The following is a 21,827-nucleotide window of genomic DNA, read 5'->3' on the forward strand; positions in this document are numbered from 1 at the left end:
GACGGAGATTTTTTTTGTCAAAAAGTTTAACGAAAATGTTTCCGTCGAAAACTTTTGACGAAATTTAAACTCTCTAAAGAATTTTGATGAAATTTTTTTTTCGTCAAAGATTTTTGATGGAAATGTTTTGCGTCAAAAATTTCGATAAATATGTTTTTTTGTGAGATATTTTGACAAAATTTAGATTCCGTAAAGAATTTTGACAAAAATAATTTTCCGTCAAAATTTTTTAGAGAAATGTTTTTTGTCACAAATTTTTGATGGAAATATTTTTCGTCGAAAATTTTTGCAAATTTTTTTGATGAAAATGTTTTCCGTAAAAAATTTTGACGTAATTGTTTTACGTCGAAACTTTTCGATGGAAATGTGTTTCGTCAAAATTTTGGACGAAAATATTTTCGTTGAAAGTTTTGACGGAATTTAGATTCTATTAATAAATTTGAATGAATTTTTTTTTCCGTAAAAAATTTATGTCAGTGATTATGGCAAAATCTTGTTCCGTCTCTAACTTCGTCTTTAGTTTTGACGGAAAATTTTTGACGTATATGATTTTCATCAAAAATTTCATCACTATTTTTTGACGAAATGATTCACATTTTAATAATTTTACATTTAAAAATGATTCACATTTATGTAGTTTTCACATTTTAATGGTAAGGGTAGATAAGTAATTTTTAATATTTCCCCCCTCAAACCCCCCAAATTGGGGGAACTTTAATTTTAAGAAGAAGGAGGGATTTGAAGGGTTTAGTAAAAATCTTCAATTCCTTCCCCTCTTTTTTTTTTAACTCCCAAACAAGGGAAGGACTTACTAAAACCCTCTGTTTCTTTTCTTTCCCCTCTTAAAACCTTGTTTAAAGAAACCTGCCATGTCAGAAAAAATAGAATAGAGATTGATACTATTACAGCTAGCGCTAGGGACTTTTTGACCCTTATAACCCTTTATTAATAATTAATTACCAAATTGACCTTCATTATAAACTATTTCGAAAATTTAACCTCCCAAAAAAACATAACACCAATCTGCCCCTGTTTGACCGTTGACCACCAAGCATACCCGGGTATTTTTTGAAATTTTATGCTTACCCGGGTAGGAAGGGATGTACCCGGGTATATTTCTTGAGATCTGAAAAATTGCTTGAACTATTTACCCGGGTAGGAAGGGATGTACCGGGGTAAATTGCTTGATTTGGTTGAACAGTAATGAGAGGCTCCATTTGGGGAAAGCGAGCAATGAGTTGAGAACGTTTTGCGAGCTCAAAGTCCTGGAACTGAAAAGCAGGTGCACAAGTGCATCCCACAAGAGAGTAGTGACTCTCACCATCTCTAGCTGCAGCTCTCACCAATGCCCCATATGAAGATACAACGCTAAAATCCTTAGTGGGAAATGAACCAAACCATACATTGACGTTGGAAGCCACTGTGTATTGCGGTATATGATAATCACTCAGATCCGATCCAAGGCACGTAAACTTGACACTTCCATCCTTCTTATTCAATTCCACTATCTACAAAAATTAATGACAAATACCAATTATTTCCTCATTCAATTTTGTTGAAAATTTAATAAATAAAAAAAGGTGATAGATTAAAGAGCAGGTGCATACTGTGATAGGTTCACCAATATAATGATGCCAGGTTTCAACACAGGGTATGCGATGGAGACGAGATACGTTCCCAGAAGGAAGAAGAAAATATATGGAGGTGGATACAGGGCGATCAACTTTGTCTGTTGCCAAATTTGAGAAAAAAACGATTCAGTGGGAGATTTACCCGGGTACACCCCTCCCTACCCGGGTAAATAGTTCAAGCAATTTTTCTGTTCTCAAGAAATATACCCGGGTACACTCATTCCTACCCGGGTAGGCATAAAATTTCAAAAAATACCCAGGTAAGGAGGGGTGTACCCGGGTAGGCTTGGTGGTCAACGGTCAAATAGGAGCAGATTGGTGTTATGTTTTTTGGGGAGGTTAAATTTTCGAAATAGTTTATAATGAAGGTCAATTTGATAATTAATTATTAATTAAGAGTTATAAGGGTCAAAAAGCCAGCGCTAGGTGGTGGGTTTGAAGTTCATTAATAACAATGAGTGCTCATTGAACCCATTGGTTGAAGGTGACTCAAGGATGGGAAAAGAAAATAAATTTTGTTTGATTGTGTTTTGAGTTTTTTTGTTCTTAAAATTATTTTGTATAATAAATTTTAAAAACTATTTTGTAGAATAAAAAATGAAAAAAATTTATTTGATAACATTATTCTGAAAACAGTTTAAAAGTTAAAAAACAAAAAAATTGTTTGGTAAATTTGTTTCCAAAATGTGGTTTTAAAGTAGAAAAACTGAAAAAATTATCAAAAGACCAAAAAGTAAAAGAACATATCGCCACTGAGGTGGCACAATATTAACTTTTACTTTTTTATTTTCAGATTATTACCATCATGCCATTAATGAAAATCTTGTTCTCCGTATTTTTGTTATTTTGGGAGTAATAAAACCAAAACATGATAAGGGCGTTCTATAAATTTAGTTTTAAAAATTACAAATTAGATGTTGTTTTTAGAATTACTTTTACAAAACATTGATCAATAAACAATTTTTTTTATTCTTAAAACAAGAAAAATATTTTACGAAATAGAAATCAAACAGTTAGTCTTGGATACGCTTTTATTCTTAAAAAAATTGCTTTTTATTGTAAAAAAATGTTCTTTTGAGAATTTTTAAATGTTTGGATAACAACTTTTTAAAAAATCAAAATTTAAAATAAAAGTTAAAATGCTGTTTTGTTAACCAGTAGTTGGTTAATTTTTAAAAAAGTACAAACTAAAAGATAATATAAATTTTTAAAATACAATTTTAACCTCATCCTATCATACATATTTTATCTCTCCTTATCTCACTATTTCATGCTGCTTTTTTTAATTAGGTCTTTCAACAACCTATCACTTTTAATCAAACATCTTTCTATAAAATTGGAGCAGTTTGTCGAACGTCTTTTCTGATATTATAATCACATTCTCCAAATTTCATTTGCGTAAATCCCAAAAATTTGTTAATTTTTTTTATAGATCCTTTTTGTAATTTTATATAAAAAAAGTGTTTTTTTTATTTTAACATACAAATAACTTTTTTTATATAAAAGTGATTTTCAGATCATACATCCAAACTCAAAATAACTTTACCTTTAAAATAGCTTTACCTTTTAAAAAAAGTTCTTTTAAAAAAATCAATGCATAAAAAGTACTTTTTTTCAAAAGTTCATCCAAACAGGCCTTGAGAAATGGTGGTCGTGTGATATTATAAGCTAGAGATTCCAATCGTCCTCATTAGCCAATATATAGAATGATTAATATGATTATTATTATAGTGTTAATTAATAAATCTAAAAGATATATTATAAGCTAGAGATTCCAATCGTCCTCATTAGCCATTATATAGAATGATTATTAATATAGTGTTAATTAATAAATCTAAAAGATATTAAAATACCAGCCAGTGTTGAGAAAACTGGCCCGGCCCGACCGATTGGCCCGGAAACCGGCCCATCAACCAGTCCGATTCTTGCAACGGACCGGATATGTTATTGAACCGGTATTGACCCGGTGAATCGGTCGTGAACCGCGGTTCAACCGGTATTAACCATCAAAATGGTTTTGGAAAAAATAATTTCAAAGTTGCTGGGATTTGAACTCGAGTCTCTTGAGTAAGCCAAACAACAACTTACCACTGGGCTGAGTTTATTTGTTGGTTAATATGCACAATTTAATATATACATCATATCATTTAATAGAATTATTTAAAAATTGCATGTAGTGGGAATCAAACCCTTGTTGTGAAGATTTAAATTTTAGTATTTACCACTAAGCTACATTTGGTTCTTGGTTCACTTACACCATTTAAAATATTTATTATATAATTAAGTATAAAATATAAATTTATATACATATCCGGTTCATGCGGTTGAACCAGTGACCCACTGACCCGGTACCCCGACCGGTCGATCACCGGTCCGGGTTTAATAACATTGATACCAACAACTAGATAAGATTATAATCTCTTTTCATATCGTTTCATTTTGTTTCAGGTTCAATGTAACAAATCACTAATCTGATGGAAAAGACAGTTGGGATTAGTTGCAAAGGATAAAGATCAAGAAAAATAAAGAATTAATCAAAATTAATCCTCAGCAAGCTGGCCCAGAAATAAAGGCCCAATTTAACTCTTTAAATACAACGAGACGAAGCCTTTGAAAAAGATTCAAAATTCGGAGACGCAAAGAAAAAGAAGAACTCAGAGACAAAGTCGAAGGCAGTAGCGGAGGAGGAATACTGGAGCGGTGCAGAGGAGAAAAAAAAGATTAAATCTGCATCATTGATCATCACCATTGAACAAGTTTTACCATGAACCTTCTTTCTTTTAGAGTAGCTTTTAATTTTGTTTTTATGACTATGCGTAGCTAAATTTCTTTAAGTAGTTAGGGCGAGACGGAAACAATGGGTTCTTAAACGCTGTTTGCCTATCTTATGATTTACGTTCTTGATTTAAAGTTATGCAATTAATCTGTTATTTATTATTAGCTTTATTTATGAATTGATCACTCGTAGATAAACATATGAGTTATGCATGACAATAGGGATGTTGGTGTATCAATTCCGATTGATTGATTGCTGGAATTTATATGATCTAGGATAGACTTGTGAATTCTATAACTGTAACTTCTTGCGTTAATGCTTATTTTATGAAAAAGTACTAAGGGATTAGGCTTTTGAGTGGAGTAAAGGATTGAATTACCAAGGGATTGAGATTTAATCGAATATAGAAAAAACTGTTAATAACTTGATCTTGAATGTAATCATAAGAATAGGTAGATTCGTTGGGAAACTATTGGGGGAGTTGAATCCTAGCTACGTCTTTCATAAAAATTTAAAACCAATTTTCTAGCATTATAAATTATAAATTTAATTTCTTGAATATTGAAAACTAAATATAAGTAGTTAAAATTCTATTTTAATTTAATTAAAATATTCTCAAGAAACCCCTTTCACGATCGATCCAACTTTAATTGAATAGGTAAATTAGTGATTGGTCATTACTCATTAGTCCTTGTGGGATCGGCAACTTTATTTTACCACTTTATTACTTGTACGATCGATGCACTTGCCGAAGTCGCAACAACCTTGTTTATATAAAGAGAAGAGAGATTAAGCCATGTTGTGATGGACTACTTTTTCATATAGAAAATAAAATAGAAAGAAAATAGACAATATAGAAATTTGAAAGCTAAAGATTGAACGATCATAGTTTTACATGGTCATAGTCTAATCATATCAATTAAAATATGAGAGAATACGTTCCTTTTTTATTTACTTGTATAAAAAAAGGCTAAATTAATGAGTTAGGAATCAAGGGAGCACAGACACTTGTAAAAACAGGAAGAGTCGGGTCCGACACGCTCCGACGGTTGACTTTTTCCGGCACGTTGACCATTCCGTCACGCGAATTTGACCGTATCCGACACGGTCAAATGGCATTTTCGTAATTTTTTTTAATTTTTTTTAATTTTTTTTTTTTAAAATTATTTTTTTAAAAAGTTAAAATATATTAATAAAGCTTCCACCTGATCATATCAATTTTATCTTTTTGTCTTTTTTCCCCTTAAGTAGATAAGAGATCATCTCAGCATCATTGTTGTCAATTCTTATCACGCTCTTGTTGTATCTTCTTCTCTCTGATCTCTCACTCTAATATGATTTGATCTCTCTATCTGATATTATATCTCTCTCTCATCCCAGTTCTTATTTTTTTTGTTAAATCTTCCATCTTTATAACATGTTGATGGATATTATTAATTTAGTTTCATTTTTTTGTTAAATTATTAAATATTAAATGAAATATACACTATATAAATTAAAAATATTATTTAATATTAAAACGTGTCCCAACGTGTCGAAATCCATAATTTTTTAGGATTGACGTGTCGAAGTGTCGTGTCGTGTCGTGTCACGTGTCGTATCGGTGCTACATAGTTAGGAATCATATCAATTAGGGATTTTTTTTTCTAAAAAAGGCTAAATGAAATTTACTTGCCTTTTTCATTTTTTGGAAAATGGTCAATTTGAAATTACTGAACGAATGAGGAAATCACGCGGTAGTCCAAGATTTTCTTCTTACATTTAATAAAATAAACAGGCTAATCATCAAACAAACATGTTTCTTTAGTTTCAGTGAAATTTACTAAGTAATAACAAATATTACTCCATCTGGCTCTATCACGATAATGAATGTAATCAAGTTAATAGAAGTGGTAATATTCCTATTAGAAGCATATTAAAATCCCACTGCCATATGGATAAGAAACAAAATATGAGGCAAAGAATAAATTAAATGTCATTCCAAAAAATAGAATTACAAATATAACACATTAACACAACCTCAACCCAACTATCCATCACCTGATACCTTTAATATGCTTTAATAGATAGAAGTGGTGTAAAGATATTAATTTATATTTTTTTAATAAATCATTCAGTATCTAGTCACCAACGAGCTCAATCTAGAAACTACTAATTTAGGCACAACTAGGGTTAGCCTAGTGGTGTGGGGTGTGTGTGTTAGGAGTGTGTGTAGTGTAGGATGCTGTGTTTTATTTCTTGTAACCTCCAAAAAAAAGAAACTACTAATTTAGCTGAAATAATCCTTGTGCAAATAAATTCACGTGTTGGGTAGTCTAATTTATAAGTTTTTAACTTTATATTATGTTGCTTTAATTTTGCCACATACTTATTGATGATAAAATAGGCTAACCAACCTAGGTCAAATCTTTTGATTTTTGAACAAAGGCTAGATCAGACTTATAATTTAACTTACATCAAGTTATTAGATTAGATCAGACTCAAAATATTTTATATATATCTGACTTATTTAAACTATAATATAACCTGACCCAACTCATTTACACTCTTAGTAGTAGTATATTTTAAGATTTAATATCTTTCTAATATTCTCTAAATTATAAAAAGCCGAAAATTGAAATTATTTTTTTAAAAAAAAGACTGGTGTCATGAAAACTAGAAATTTGTGATCTCATGTGGACACCATTTTTATTATTGTCAAATTAGAAAATGGGATAAGAGCAGTTTGGTCAAACCAGTTTGAATTTTGTGATATAGGATGAGTAGGAATTTATTCTCGATGGAGGATGCTCTATGTCATGACCCTTGGTCACGAAAATTTCTTCAATACTCCCGTTCAACCAAGTTTTTCATCTATTCCTCCAATGAAAATCAATGCTGCTACAGTAACATGTTAAGGAGAAAAATACTGAGTTAAACACATGTATTTAATTGTTAATGGCGAAAATATGTTGGGAGTATTAAAATTGAGTTCTTTAGTCACACTATATTTTGTTTTAAGAATTTAAAAAGAAAATGGTATGGACCAACAAGATTATGCCAATTGGTACAATTTGATATGTGGTAAATTCCTAATGACACTCACCATATTACGTCATATGATGCAGTCTGGTTGATCCATATTCTTTTCAAAAAAATAATGAAAAAAATATTCCCTTTATTTTTAGTATAAAATACTCCATTTTCCATACTCACCAATTTCAAATACTAAATAATTAAAATTATTAATTAATATATTACACCTCCTTTCAAATTATATAGCAAAATGTTTATCTTCTCAAATTGCATATCAATATTTCCCTACTTAACCAACTCCTAGTCTTTGGTAAATCGTTTATTCAAGTAAGTGTTAGTCAAACAGTGACAAATTAATATATATTTTGATAAAAGAAAAAAGTTAATATATAATTTAAAAAGAGAAACAAAGTGATAAAAAAATTAAAAAAAAAAAGACAAAAGGATCAATCAATTTTTTTTAGAAAAGGTACCGTCCAACTAGATTATACCACGTGGCACAGTCTTATTGTTGGTCCATAATTAAAAAAAAAAAGTTAACAAAAAATTAAAAAGTAAATAAAAAAACAATAAGACTTTTAACACTTTCCATGTCCGTTGAAAAAATAATTCTCACTCTTCTTATTCGACTGGTTTATCCATACAGTTGGATGGCCATAGATTCGAACGTTGTATCCGAGTCAACCTTTTGGAAGCTTTTCTAGTCAATGCTCTCTTTACTAGTCAATGGAATTGCTAAATGAAGTAATATACTGTACACGTTACACCTAATCTATAGGTGAGCGTGGGCCCCATTTAAGAACACGTGATTTTACTTTTTGCCATAAATAATAGTACAATGTATATACTTATAAGGTTATATTTATCTCATTTAATATGAGATAACTTATTTTTCTACACACACATGATAAAAGTGAATTTCACTTTTATTTTTTTTAACTTCAATTATTTGTGAATCTCTCTTATTATTTTATTTCACTAACATAAGATAACTTATCTACATCAACATAAGAAAAAGATTTATCATAATTGTATAGCGGTATTTAATTGCAAAATAATTATATTTTCGTAAATAATTATAAAAAAAACAATATTTAATTTTTTTGTCAAGATATTAATTAGTCATTATTTTATTTTTTCTGAAAATTAGTTTTTCTCATTTTCTTTTGGATTTCTTCATTAATTCATTGAAAACTCAACAAATCATATTCGAATTTTTTTTTTGATAAAGCCACTATTCCAAAATGATTTTTTCAATTTTCAGAACTCAAACTTAAAACTTCTAATTCACATCAATATCACATTTATTTTAAATTATTTAGAATTGACAGTAAATAAATCGATTTCCCTTATGTTAATTTTGTCGACGGACAATTACATTAGTTCGATCCATAAACTCTTCGGATCTTGTACATTGAATCCCTTATGCTATTATAAAAAGTCTAAAAGAAAACACTAAATAATGAAACACAAAATTACTTTTTTAGTCTAAGGAGAAAAATGATCATCCAAAATAATATTATTTTTATGAGTAATTTTGCAACTAACCAACTAAATAAATCATATTATAAACTCTACTTAATTTTTCTTCTGGCCAAATCTATAGTGCAAAATCTAATTACAAAATTTGAAGAGTTGATCATCAAATAGTCTAAAATGATCCATGCAATAATCAAGTTAAAAAAATGTCATAATTGTTATATGATATATGATTAGAAAGATTATTCTGAAAATTGGTTAGAAGCATATGTAATGGCTCATAAAATTATTCTTTAGGAAGATTTAAATGGTCTCAACAGTTCAAAGGATATGCCTTGAGAAAGAACAAAACTTGTGGGGAAAAAGTGAGGGATTAAAAGGAGGAGGAAAAATGTATAGGGCATATCTAAATATTCCTCCACCGTATAGTATTAGTAACTCAGTATCTTCCTGGTTGCTTGCACGCGAAACAAAATTGACACCATTTTTTTTTGCTTTTATTATGGCAGATAAAAATGTTACAAAGTCTAATACACGTGAAGATATAAATATACTCTCTTAACGGGGAAGCTTGGAATAATGTATATAGTTGGTCATTAGAGCTATATGCTTGCAATTGAACAGTTGAATTTTTTTTTTCGTGACCACAATTTTGAAGTCAACTCCATTAAATTGATTCTCTCTCTATTTTATGTAGTTTTATTTTAGGAGATTTTATACTTCATAAAGGAATAAATAGAGTGAAGTCAACTATGAAAATTGCGACTCCTTATGCACACAGTACAAGGTTTTTTTTTTTTTTTTTTGTCACGAATTGTAAAGTTGTAATGCAATTTGTTTTGACCGGTTACCTCCGGTTTGTTTCGAAACCCAATTTTTAACATGGATTTCCAAAACATTGACATTTTATTTTTAAGGCAGGTGAACATGTGGTATTGTTAAAAAATTAAGAGTACGAGCTCATAAAGCTCAAACGAGTTAAAGATATTAACAGGGATAAGGATAAGAATAAGAATAAGATTTAAATTATGTAAAAAATTTCTGTATACGTCTTTGTCTATGTTATCAAAGGTTGTTATAGGATCTAAGAGTTAAGCGGTATTTATTGAGGAGACAAAGACAAGCATATATGATGGCAGATCGTTATGCATTATGGGAAGACTGACTCAATGAGAGTGATATGTATGCACAACAATAATAAAAAGACCAGGGTTTAAGAGAGAATATGTGAGAGATAAAATCCCCTATTTACTTGTACCAAAAAAAAAAAAGTCCCTATTTATTAATGGATTCGTAAGTCTTAACTGAAAGTGAGCTAGCCCATGGCACAGGGGAAGAGTGACCATTTTGTCGCACTTGTCAAAAAAATTTATCAAACTATCACGTCAACAGTAAATTTTGTCAAAATGCCACGCTGCACTCTTAGCCGTCGTTGAAGAAGTCTGAAAATATAACTAATTCGCATTATCTTATCTTAACTCTTAATTATTTTATATGTATGCACGCTTTTATATATAGACGACCCTCTAATAATAAAATCAATTTAAATTTTATATAAAAATAAATGGGTTTCATAAATATTTTTTCTCTCCTCTCTTTAAATAGGATTCATTTATTTTTACATGAGTGTAATATAAAATTTTTCTTCAGCAAAAGTAAAAACATTAAACTTTTTTTTTTTTGTGTGTGGAGAACATTAAACCCCTTCTAATATTTGTTGAAAGCGGTTTCATCCTCTTAATCTTTCCGTCACTTTTTTGCGGCAGAGATCCATAAAATTGGGAGCTCTACTTCTTCACCCTATTAGAGATCTCAAACAACCCACCCCCGATTTATATTCCGTAAACCTCACATTACTTTGAGTTTTTTTTTTACATGTTAACTTATTGATTACCAATGTCTTGCAAGTTGCAAATAACTGGATGGGAATAAAAATTAACATATACATATTCACCTACATTTTACCATCACTTATCCGTAAATAAAAAGTTTCTTGGACCATGTATTTTTGTTTGCTTGTAATTCAGTGGGTCCAATTAAATTATATTACACCACAAAGAGTGACCCCTTTCCAACCGCAGAGAAACAATGCAAAAAGTGAAATGTGTTGCTAGACAAAACGGAAAACCCATGGCAATCTTTAATTTCTACTTCATTATTCCGTTTTGTCTAGCAACACATTTCACCAACATGCTAACTGTGGTAGTACCTGCAGTTGATTCTGCTATTTTCAGCACTGCCATAATAAGAGAACAACAATAAGCAGTTTAATATTGATGAATATATACATATATACATGAATGGCTGGTCCCTCCTTTTTGGAACATATTCTTTAATCTCTATCTCTGGCCACCGCAATGGTTCATTACATAAAAGTTTGGTATGAGAAAAAGAAGCAAGGAGAAGTCATGGATGAGACAAAGTAAGGAATATGATAATATGCCACCAAATATACATACTCTTTTTAATTTATGTCACATTGTGATTATAATTCAAGTGTAATAATGTCTCGGGTGATAGTGGCTATAAATAGGGGATTGGTCATTTGGTAATGACTTAAGAACTAAGGTTGAGAGGAAGGGTCTTGTATGTAGGCGAAGAGTCATGTCTGGTAGCCAAGGATGACTTGCCTTGCTATTCCATTCATGGGAATTTTGTATCTTACGAATATGGAGAAATTGGAGACCCTTGTTTGGTTAATTGGCAAGCTTCCTTGGATACTTGCTTGGCTCTTGTCTTACTTGCTAGACTTTCTTCACTCTTACCATATATATATGGATGCTGAATATTTAAGGAAAGTCACTGCTTGCTGATCACTGTTGACTGTCCTGTTAATTGCATATGCACTCTGTAACATACGTGGCAATTTCAGGTAGCACCTTGATTGGTAGTCTTTTGAGTAAATTTTACATTTCATTTTTAGGATCCAGGAGAAAGTCATTTATTTATGGGCTTATGTTTTCTTCTGCAGCAGGAATTGAGATTTTTTTCCTGCACTCACAGCAACAGTGCCCATTTGTTTTTTTCTTTTTGTTTTTTTAATTATAAAGTGGGCTCCACATAGAAAATTGTCTCACTCACATGAGATAAGATATTTCCAGCAAAATAAGATAACTATTTCCCTTTATTTATCCATATATATTAAATTTTTATTTTGCAGTAATCTTATACCAATCAAAATCCATCTTTTCCTCAAGCCTATTTTCAGTGTCTTCTTTAGGTTTCTGAATGGGAATGGTGAGTATCAATTGCAAAGTAACATAACTACGTATACAAATTTTAAAAGGTACATTTGGTATACAGAAACTAGTCAATTACACTCAAATGACACTATGTCTCGAGACCACTTGGTCACATATGATTTGATAGAGTAAAGAATTATTTCAATCCAAAAGTTTAAGCCAGTAGAAACTAGAAAATGTTCAAGTTAATGGTTTTATGTTAATATCTCTAACTGATATTGTGATATTATTCAGATGACATTATCTTAAGTATATACATGTCCTGATCATTTTCATGGAACTTCAATATCACCTCCAGCTGCTCAACAAATATTATCTGCCTTAAAAAGTTAGAATATGTTTAGGGGTGAGGCTGTATATATCTTATTTACACCTTACAATGATGCAAGTCTGGTGCACTGAGCCACCCTTCTTTTCTATTTTTCTGGCATCCAAGTTCAACTTCAACCTCCTGGCTTGTTCATGGAGTGGAACCATCTATTCTCTATGTAGGGTCTCAAATGTTTGTTAGAATACGTTAAAAACTGAAAACAGTAACATTTTTATGTTAAGAGTTGCATAGAATATGGTTTTGAAGTTCTTGGAGATAATAATGCTTTACACTCCTGCAAAGATCCCTGCATTTTACAAATCTGCATATCTGCTCCACAAGAAAAGGAAAACCTTGTTCCAGGAGCCTCGGAGGTACACTCCTATACTTGAGTGCTGCATTTATATTCCTATTTTATGTATGTCTTTTGCACCCTCTCAATGCATCACTAATCCAAATCCACTTTTATTTACTGAGAATGTTTCTTTCGGTCAGTTGTCAACTTTAACTATCCGGATCATTTCATGGTTATCCTATCGTGAAACTATCGTTATTCCAAATGTGTTGATTGACTTTAAATAGGTGTTTGATACATGAATGATAAAAACATCCATTCAATTTTGCTTGAGTTATTAACGGCCGATTTGGATGTTTTTTTTTAAAAAAAAAACTATTTGTTCTTCTAAATGACACAACTTATGTCATTTCATTCTCACAAAGAGGTGAGACCCACATTTATTTATTTTTGTCCACACTCTCTCCCTTTTTATCTATCTCTTTCTCTCTCTTACAATAACATAACTTTACCTCCTTTAAAATGACATACATTTTTTTTTCTCTTTTTTTAGCCAAAAGCTGCTTTGTTTGAGGAAAAAAAGTACTTCTATTACAAAGTCTGTTTGGATGTCTGTTTTAAAAAAAAAGCAGAAGCTACAAAAAGGCTAAAATCCTACTTTTTTTTGGAAGTTAAAAAATTCAGCTTCTAAAAAAAGCCAGAGTCAAAAGCCAAATAATTTTTTCTAAATCCATTTTTTTTTTAAATCTTAATAGCTTTAGCATTTGTAAATGATACTTCTACAGTAAGCAAGACATTAAAAACATTTTTCATAAGCCCATCCAAATAGGCCCTAGAGTGATAATTACATCAATAGTTTCAGGGGAAAATATTTCTGCAGTTACTGCAGATAAGTTATCTGCATTTTTTCTCAAAACGACGTCGTTTTGGTATTGAAATCTTAAAAAATTATAAATACAAAAACTATTATAACCCTGAAATAAATTAAAATTACAAAAACACCATGATTTTCGCCCCAAAACGACGTCGTATTAGGCTTACGGCAGATAACTTATCTGCAGTAACTGCAGAAAAAGCGAACCCATAATTTTATATGTTATATTATTGGGAAAAAATATCTAATGTTACTTTAGATTATTTTGTCTAATTTTCACCGAAATGATGTCGTTCTGGGATTGAAAAATTAAAAAATTAAAATGATAAACACTATTATACCTCTGAAATAAATTAAAGTTACAAATACACATTGATTTCCTCCCCAAAACGACGTCGTTTTGGTGAATATTAGACAAAGTTGTCTAAAATAATTTTAGAAAAAACATATCTAACATACTTTCTTATACAAAAGCCCTTAAGCTTGAAGAGTAAATAATATATAGGCTCATTTTTTAGTTTATTTCGTGCTAATTTTAACTTATTTTCCAATTTTGTTAAAAAAAATGGGACAAATAGGATAACATTTATGATTACTAAGGTTTGATATCATACAAAATATTATTTCAATTCAAAAATTTAACTTATTAAATAAAGAAAAAATGTTTATCCTTTTAAATACACAACTTATATCTTTTCACTCTGACAAAGAGGTGTGATCCACACCTTTATTTTTTTTGTCAAATTTTTCTCCTCATTTATCTATCTCTTTCTCTCCTATAAAATGACACAATTTTTCATCCTTTAAAATGGCACACACTTTTTCCATTAAATAAATGTCATATTAATAATTTAATATTATATTAGGGTTCGTTTTTTCTGCAGTAAGCCCAATACGACGTCGTTTTGGAACAGAAATCATTGTGTTTTTGTAATTTTAATTTATTTCAAGGTTATAATAGTTTTATATTTATAATTTTTTAAGATTTTAATACCAAAACGAAGTCGTTTTGGAAATAAATGAAGATAATTTATTTGCAGTAACTGCATAAACATTTTTCCCATTATATTATCTCCCTAACATTTTGGTGACATCATATATAATATGCATGTTAGAAGATAGAAGTGCCTACATATAAGATATCTATATTTGTGTTCTTTGACGAGTATCTCCAAAAGCATTGCTACTTTATGAGAGTACAACTCGCTGCACCAAATTCTTACTAGTTAATTAGGTATAAGATTTCTATATATACGTGATTCTTCATGTTATTACATCTTCAATGTCTACATAAATGTGATGTTACATGGTAATAAGCGAGTCGCGACAAAAAATGACTGAAGTTTAGATCCCAAAGAAAAAAATAGCAATTTTAGACATATTGGATTTCTAAAACTATCATTTCCTAATTTTGTATATATAATTAAGTGTAAATTATATCAATTATTATATCATATGTTTATGAATTTTAATAACCTTATAATGAAAAAAAATCGCATGGATATTGAATTAACAATAGGGTATTAATAAATAAAAATCATTATTTAAAAAATTAAAGCATAACCGATAGAGATATAGAAGCATTTATAAATAAATAAATAATAGTGAGGAGGTAATTAATAAGGGATAAACAAAAATCATGTTACAGGTAAAAAATTGGTGTCATACAATCACTATAGACAAAATAAAATCATTGAATACAGTGTCACTTCAAGCTTTTTATTATTATTTGATTTGTCGTTAATTTCGTAGGAAATTATTTTTTGACGACAAATGGAAAGCCCAAGTAATATACCTAATCATTTTTTTGGTATCCTCCTAATCATTTTTTATTAAGAAGTAATATTCCTAATCATTAAACATGGTTTAAGTATATAGATAGAAATTTTAACTTAAGGAAATTATACCCGTACCGTACATATTTAATTTTTTCTCACAAATCCTTCATAAACTTATATTCAAGCATTCGATAACACAGTTCCGTTATAACTTTTTTTTGGATGATTTAGATGAATCTATCTTAGAATCAACAAGAAATTTATGACCACAAAATTTGTGTAATTAATATTACTCTTCAATCAAATAGTTAGCATAAGATAAATTTGTGATCATTTCATACTTGAGTGTTTATGGTTTGGTTGAATTTGGTTTTGAGAAGAAAAGTCATATAAATTAAGGGAAATCATTTTTTTATGTTGTAGGAAAAGAGTTATCTCATATAATAGAAATAAAATTATAAATGGAACCTATACATAAGAGATGGGATCCACTCTATTTTGTGTGTATTGAAACTTTATTTCTCTTATGTAAAATGAGAGAAATAGAACCCATAAATTAAACAATCGATTTGTTTTTAATTAAGAAACCAAATTAAATCAAAACAAATCTCAATTAGTTTGGTCTTTTTCAGTCCAACCAATTTGAAAATATTCAAAAAAAATAATAATTCAAATTTTACTTATTCTTCCCTTTTTATGTCCCAATAAACAGTTGCCTAACATTCTTGACAAAGAGCATAACCAACAGATATAAACAACAAATTAGTCTAGAATTTTTTTATAAAAAATTCTAGACTAAACAAATTAGTCTAGAATTTTTTTATAAAAAATTAAAAACATAATTTTCAATAAGTATCCAAGTTATGGAAATATAAATAATTATATAAAAAAAAATTCGTTTTATAAATGAAAACCAAAAATTATACCAAACCAATCAAATTTTGCAAAATAAATAAAATTTGTTTAATTTCCATTTTTGGGTTCAATTTTTCTCAGCTTAGATCAGTTTAGTTTATCTATGAATATCTCATACAACAAATATAAGTACTCAAATCTTGTGTCTCCTAATGAAATACTACAAACCAAGCTGAACAAATAATTGTCTCTCTTCAATTATGTCCTGTCTTAGTCGGCAATATTTTTTACTTAATTAATGGTATTTTATTATAAGAAAATGATTTATTCATAAATAGGAGATAAAAGACATGACTTCCTGACATAAAAATATTACGGATACCATTGGTGAGATTTTTGCTTAAGGGTGTAAATGGACTAGATCGGCCTACAGGAACCTATGACCTAACTTATATTAGGTCAGATTTGGCCTATATAAATAGTAAAATAGAATATGCTTAGGCTTTTAAAAAAACCTATTTAGAAAACAGACAATAGGTTTTTTTGTCCATGTCGGGCCTACAAGCCTATAGGCCGGTCTAATCTTATTATTTATTTTAAATAAAATTATTATTTTAATAATTTTGAATAATAAAATATTATTATTTTAGTTATTCTTTTAAGGCATGTTTGGAGCACCTGATAAAAAAGATATGATAGGATAACTTATCATATCCTACTTTTATCTCTTGTTTGGTAGGTCAATAGGATATGATTATCTTATCCTACTGTCTCATTTTATCATATCCAATACATTATTTCTTTTCCTATGGGGGGAGTTGGGTTAGGATTCAATAGGATAGGATACCAATATTGGATACCTAATATATCCCCACGCTACCCAATATATTTGTATTTATTGCATTATATTTAATTTTTTTCTTTCTCTTTTCTCCTTCTACATAAGCTTATCAGATTGCTAATTAGGCGCTCATCAAATACAGGACATGATATAGGCTTATCAGCCGGCTTTTTGACCCTTATAACCCTTTATTAATAATTAATTACCAAATTGACCTTCATTATAAACTATTTCAAAAATTTAACCTCCCAACAAAACATAACACCAATCTGCCCCTGTTTGACTGTTGACCACCAAGACTACCCGGGTACACCCCTTCCTACCCGGGTATTTTTTGAAAATTCATGTCTACCCGGGTAGGGAGGGGTGTACCCGGGTATATTTCTTACATCTGAAAAATTGCTTGAATTATTTACCCGGGTAGGGAGGGGTGTACCCGGGTAAATCTCGATAAAAAAGAGGATAAAGCAGTTTTCAATGCTTTAATTGACTCAAAGCATTCAAAGGTGCCTTTGATTGCAGAAAATTCAGCAATGGCCATTACTGTTCATGTTCCTTGCCCTTCATTCCTCTGCTTTTCTTTCTCCAAAATCAAAAGGTGAATTTATTTGATTACTCTTCTCTCTGTACTCGTTTTCCATTTCCATTATTTTTATCTCTGTATTTCCGAGTTCTATAACCGTGTCTTCAGCTGAATTCACCAGTAAATTATGTAGAAAATAATTATTTTTATTATTTATTTAATAGCTGTTGAATCGTTGTGCGTCGATTTCAATTTCGTGATGTTACTTCTCTTATTCTGATTATAGCGTTATTAGTTTCTTATTAAAGACAATTCAAAATTTGAATCTAATAGAACAGGAAACTATCGGTAACTAACAAATTAGAACTTTCGGTAAAATTTATATGAATTAATTGCATAGAAGAGTCTTTTTTTTTGTGGTGATGATTGTGGTTTAAATTTAATGTATGGCAGTGGTATGGCGGAGAGGTTTGAGTGAAGAGAGAAAGCATGGGGAGGAGTAAGGTTAGGCAGGGGAGGAGATTGTAGAAGATAATGAAGTGCTTGTGTTCGGGGGAACAGTTAAGAGCAGCAGATGAAATGGTTCCTTGTTCGGAATCTGTTGCATCGAAGGATTATTATTTGGAAAATTCTGGCCGTGATGGACAAGTTGTGAGGAGGAGTGGTTGTGCTTGAAGTGGCTTGTAAGATATGCTTTTTGTGATCGAGATTTACCCGGGTACACCCCTTCCTACCCGGGTAAATAATTCAAGCAATTTTTCAGATGTCAAGAAATATACCCGGGTACATCCTTCCCTACCCGGGTAGGCATGAATTTTCAAAAAAAAACCCGGGTAGGCTTGGTGGTCAACGGTCAAACAGGGGCAGATTGGTGTTATGTTTTTTGGGGAGGTTAAATTTTTGAAATAGTTTATAATGAAGGTCAATTTGGTAATTAATTATTAATAAAGGATTATAAGGGTCAAAAAGCCCTTATCAGCCCCATATCATATCCTACACTTATTTTATCCTGTCCACCAAACGAGCTCAGGGTTTTATGTTTGTTATGTTACATAACATAATTTCACTTTCCTACACATATATCAAAGAGATGGGGTCCATATATTTTTTTTCTCTTTCATCCTTCAATTTTCTCTCTCTCTTTTGTTGTGTGTGTAGGAAAATAAAATTATGTTATATAACATAATAAACATAAAACTCTTCCTTTAACTATTGAATGTTTAATAGGATTAAACAAGCTAACAGGCCTAGGCCAAAGTTTTTTTTTTTAAATATAGGTTACACCAGACTTGTAATTTGGGGCATACACAGTCTAATAGGCAAGACCAGACCTAATATTTTTTACACAAACTTAACCTATTTAAGTCAAAGTCTAACCTAACCTATTTACATCCATATTTTCACGTAACAGAGGAGAATTAATTTGGTGATCCCTCTTTCTCTCCTCTCTCTCTCTCTCTCTACCCAGGTTCACCAAATATTCACTCGTACTAGAGACCCAATATTTACGTGTTATAAACTAGTCATGGTTGAATCCAACACAAAAAAAAAGAGTATGAACCTTTATTGTTAGGCGCCTCCTTCTTTTAAATATATTTGTTATATTACGTGCAATAAAATTATTTTGGAAAAGTTCACCAATGTCCCTGTGGTTTGCTTCAGAATCATTTATGCCCCTGTGGTTTTTTTCTATCACATATGTCCCTGTGTTTTGTAAAAAATAAGAAACCACAGGGGTATATGTGATAAAAAACATACCCTTTTACAAACCACAGGAGTATATGTGATAAGAAAAAAACCACAGGGGCATAAGTGATTCTGAAGTAAACCACAGGGGTATTGGTGAACTTTTCCCAATTATTTTATACATATACAAAATAAAAAAATAAAAAATTAGATCTAATTATTTTTTTATATACATGAGATAATTTTGTCTCATATGATATATAAAAAAAATTAATAAAAAATTAGAGAATAGATGAAAAGAAAGAAAGAAAACTAAGAAGCAGAAGATGATGATGCAATTATTACTGCTCGTAAAATATAGAATAAACATCCAATTTTCTTTTAGAAAGGGATAACATCAATGTAATATTTCAAATAAGTAAAAAATCAATTCAGTTCATTATTAATTCAATCCTTTAATTAAAGACATTATGAACAATGTTCTCAATTAATAATAGTACATTCAAATAAAAGCTCAGCACAGTTAATAAATAGCTGGTTCCTTAAGTATATTGATAGGAGTTCGGTCTCTGACCGAGTGTATAAAAAAGGCTTTGTTGTGAAAATTTTACTCACTTAATTTGATTTCCCACCTAGAAAGAATAAGTCTTCGATTGTCAATTGGAGGATTCTTAGAAAACCAAAAAAAAAAATTAACATTGTTATTCTGAAGCAATATTTTACCCGAGGTAAACCGAACCACAAAACTGTTATAATTATGTCTGTTAAGATTTTGAAATGGCATGGTCAGGAGAATCGAATTTCACTCTTCAACTTGCAATGTACTTTTGATCCTTGTAACCCAAGTTGATTACCTCAGTTGTTGTAATTTAATGATTTGAGAACTTGTTGCATTGATGATCTGAACAACAAAAAGAACATATCATGGGGCTTCTTCCCTGTAAACTACCAAATAAAAAAGAAGAAGAACATATCATGAAAGTGGTGACCTGAACCGTGACAGACCATGGTACACTCACATAACCTAACATGCGCTCAGGTTGGTAAAGGGTGTTCATAAAATATAAATAATTCGAAATGAAAATCAAAAGTGGTAATTTGATACGTAGCTCCCATGGGAGTGAATCCTCTTGTCAAATTTTTACATATCTCCATTATGTTAAAATGCTAATGAAGATACAGATAGATCCAAAAAATTTATATAACTAAGTCATATGAGATTTTAACATCTAGCTCTACTACCACGAATCTACTAGCACGTAATTCCCCATCTATCAGGCACTTGCTTTCCATAAATACAATCATTAAACACATTCTCCAACTTCCCTGTTATCCCCCCTCTCTTCACTCTATTAAACGGGAATAAATTTTTTCATATGTTACTTAACATGATCATGTGGAAGAATAATACCAATACAAAAATGAATCAATAGTGATAAAAAAAAAAATAGAAAGAAAAAATATCGAGATAATTAGTTACAAAATCATCACAGTTAATTCACCTTTATATGATTAGAATTCTTCTACATGATATAATCATGTTAGGGTCCATTTTCCTATTAAACAGTTAATCTCCTGGCAAGAGAAAATAGCTCAAAATACTTTTGGTCCCCATTAGCAGAAGTTTCACACAACTAGGGAGAATTATGTAATAGGCTTTGTCAAGGAATTAAAAGCCTAATTAAGTAGAGGGTAAACACATGCTGTTCTTTTAGCAAGCATCCCTCCTGTTAACGGAGCTTCCTTCTCCTACCTCAATCATCTTTTATCAATTTCAAAATGTATTAATCCAAAGATGGGGGTAACACAAAACAGCGTAGAAATGCACTCAAATTTCAAGGAGCATCAACAAATAGTAAGATACTCACACCTGATCCACTAAGCACTACCAGATTTCCCAGTTTAGATAGGACCTCCATCAATAGATATATAAGCTAAAATGAATTCAGTTGCAACATTATATGCATTCAATCATTTCTGCCTAACAAAATTGCCGACCACTATCAAAGACATACTCTCGCTATGTAAAAATAAAATAAAATATTTAAACGTGCTCTCATTCCATAGCACACATCCACCCAAGAACAACGAAGCTTTGGAGGCAGCACCCAAAGACCGGCTCAGCTAATTCCAACAATCCTGGTTAAAATATAAAAATATTGTTGACCAGTCAAACCCTAGATTCTACAGCTGACAGAATTTATAACGTTTCAAGCTTGCAATCATCCCATTGCTTGAGGTTGAAGATGGTTAAAGAGACAGATGTTGCCAATGGCAATATTGCAAGCAACAAGGAAATTAAGAATATATTAATTCCATTAAATAACATGATAATCGTAAAAAACATACCAAACTGCCACCATATCTACAAAATAGATGTGCTAAAAAGTTATAATAATTAATTTACTTTAGGAATAGCTCCCAAAATAACATGTTAAAATATTCTCTTGGTATTATAAGTCACAAAGAAACACCACATTGCATAACCCACAGAAAACTGAGAGACTTGTGTATACAGGGTT

The 21,827-nt window shown here is 30.5% G+C and overlaps 1 protein-coding gene across 1 annotated transcript; it reads right to left on the reverse strand.

Annotated features, from left to right (window-relative positions):
* Window positions 1-811: 811 nt before the first annotated feature.
* On the reverse strand, window positions 812-11,144 carry LOC133307990 (uncharacterized). The gene is made up of 4 exons (XM_061508573.1): window positions 11,111-11,144; window positions 1,608-1,729; window positions 1,172-1,508; window positions 812-864 (listed from the first exon to the last, which is right to left on the reverse strand). Exons 1-4 carry the CDS (start codon window positions 11,142-11,144, stop codon window positions 812-814), a joined length of 546 nt encoding a protein of 181 aa, XP_061364557.1.
* Window positions 11,145-21,827: the final 10,683 nt, after the last annotated feature.

Source organism: Gastrolobium bilobum, unplaced genomic scaffold, assembly GCF_033153095.1.
Source record: "Gastrolobium bilobum isolate Gb01-03AN ecotype WA unplaced genomic scaffold, APGP_CSIRO_Gbil_v1 utg30775, whole genome shotgun sequence".
Lineage (NCBI taxonomy): Eukaryota > Viridiplantae > Streptophyta > Magnoliopsida > Fabales > Fabaceae > Gastrolobium > Gastrolobium bilobum.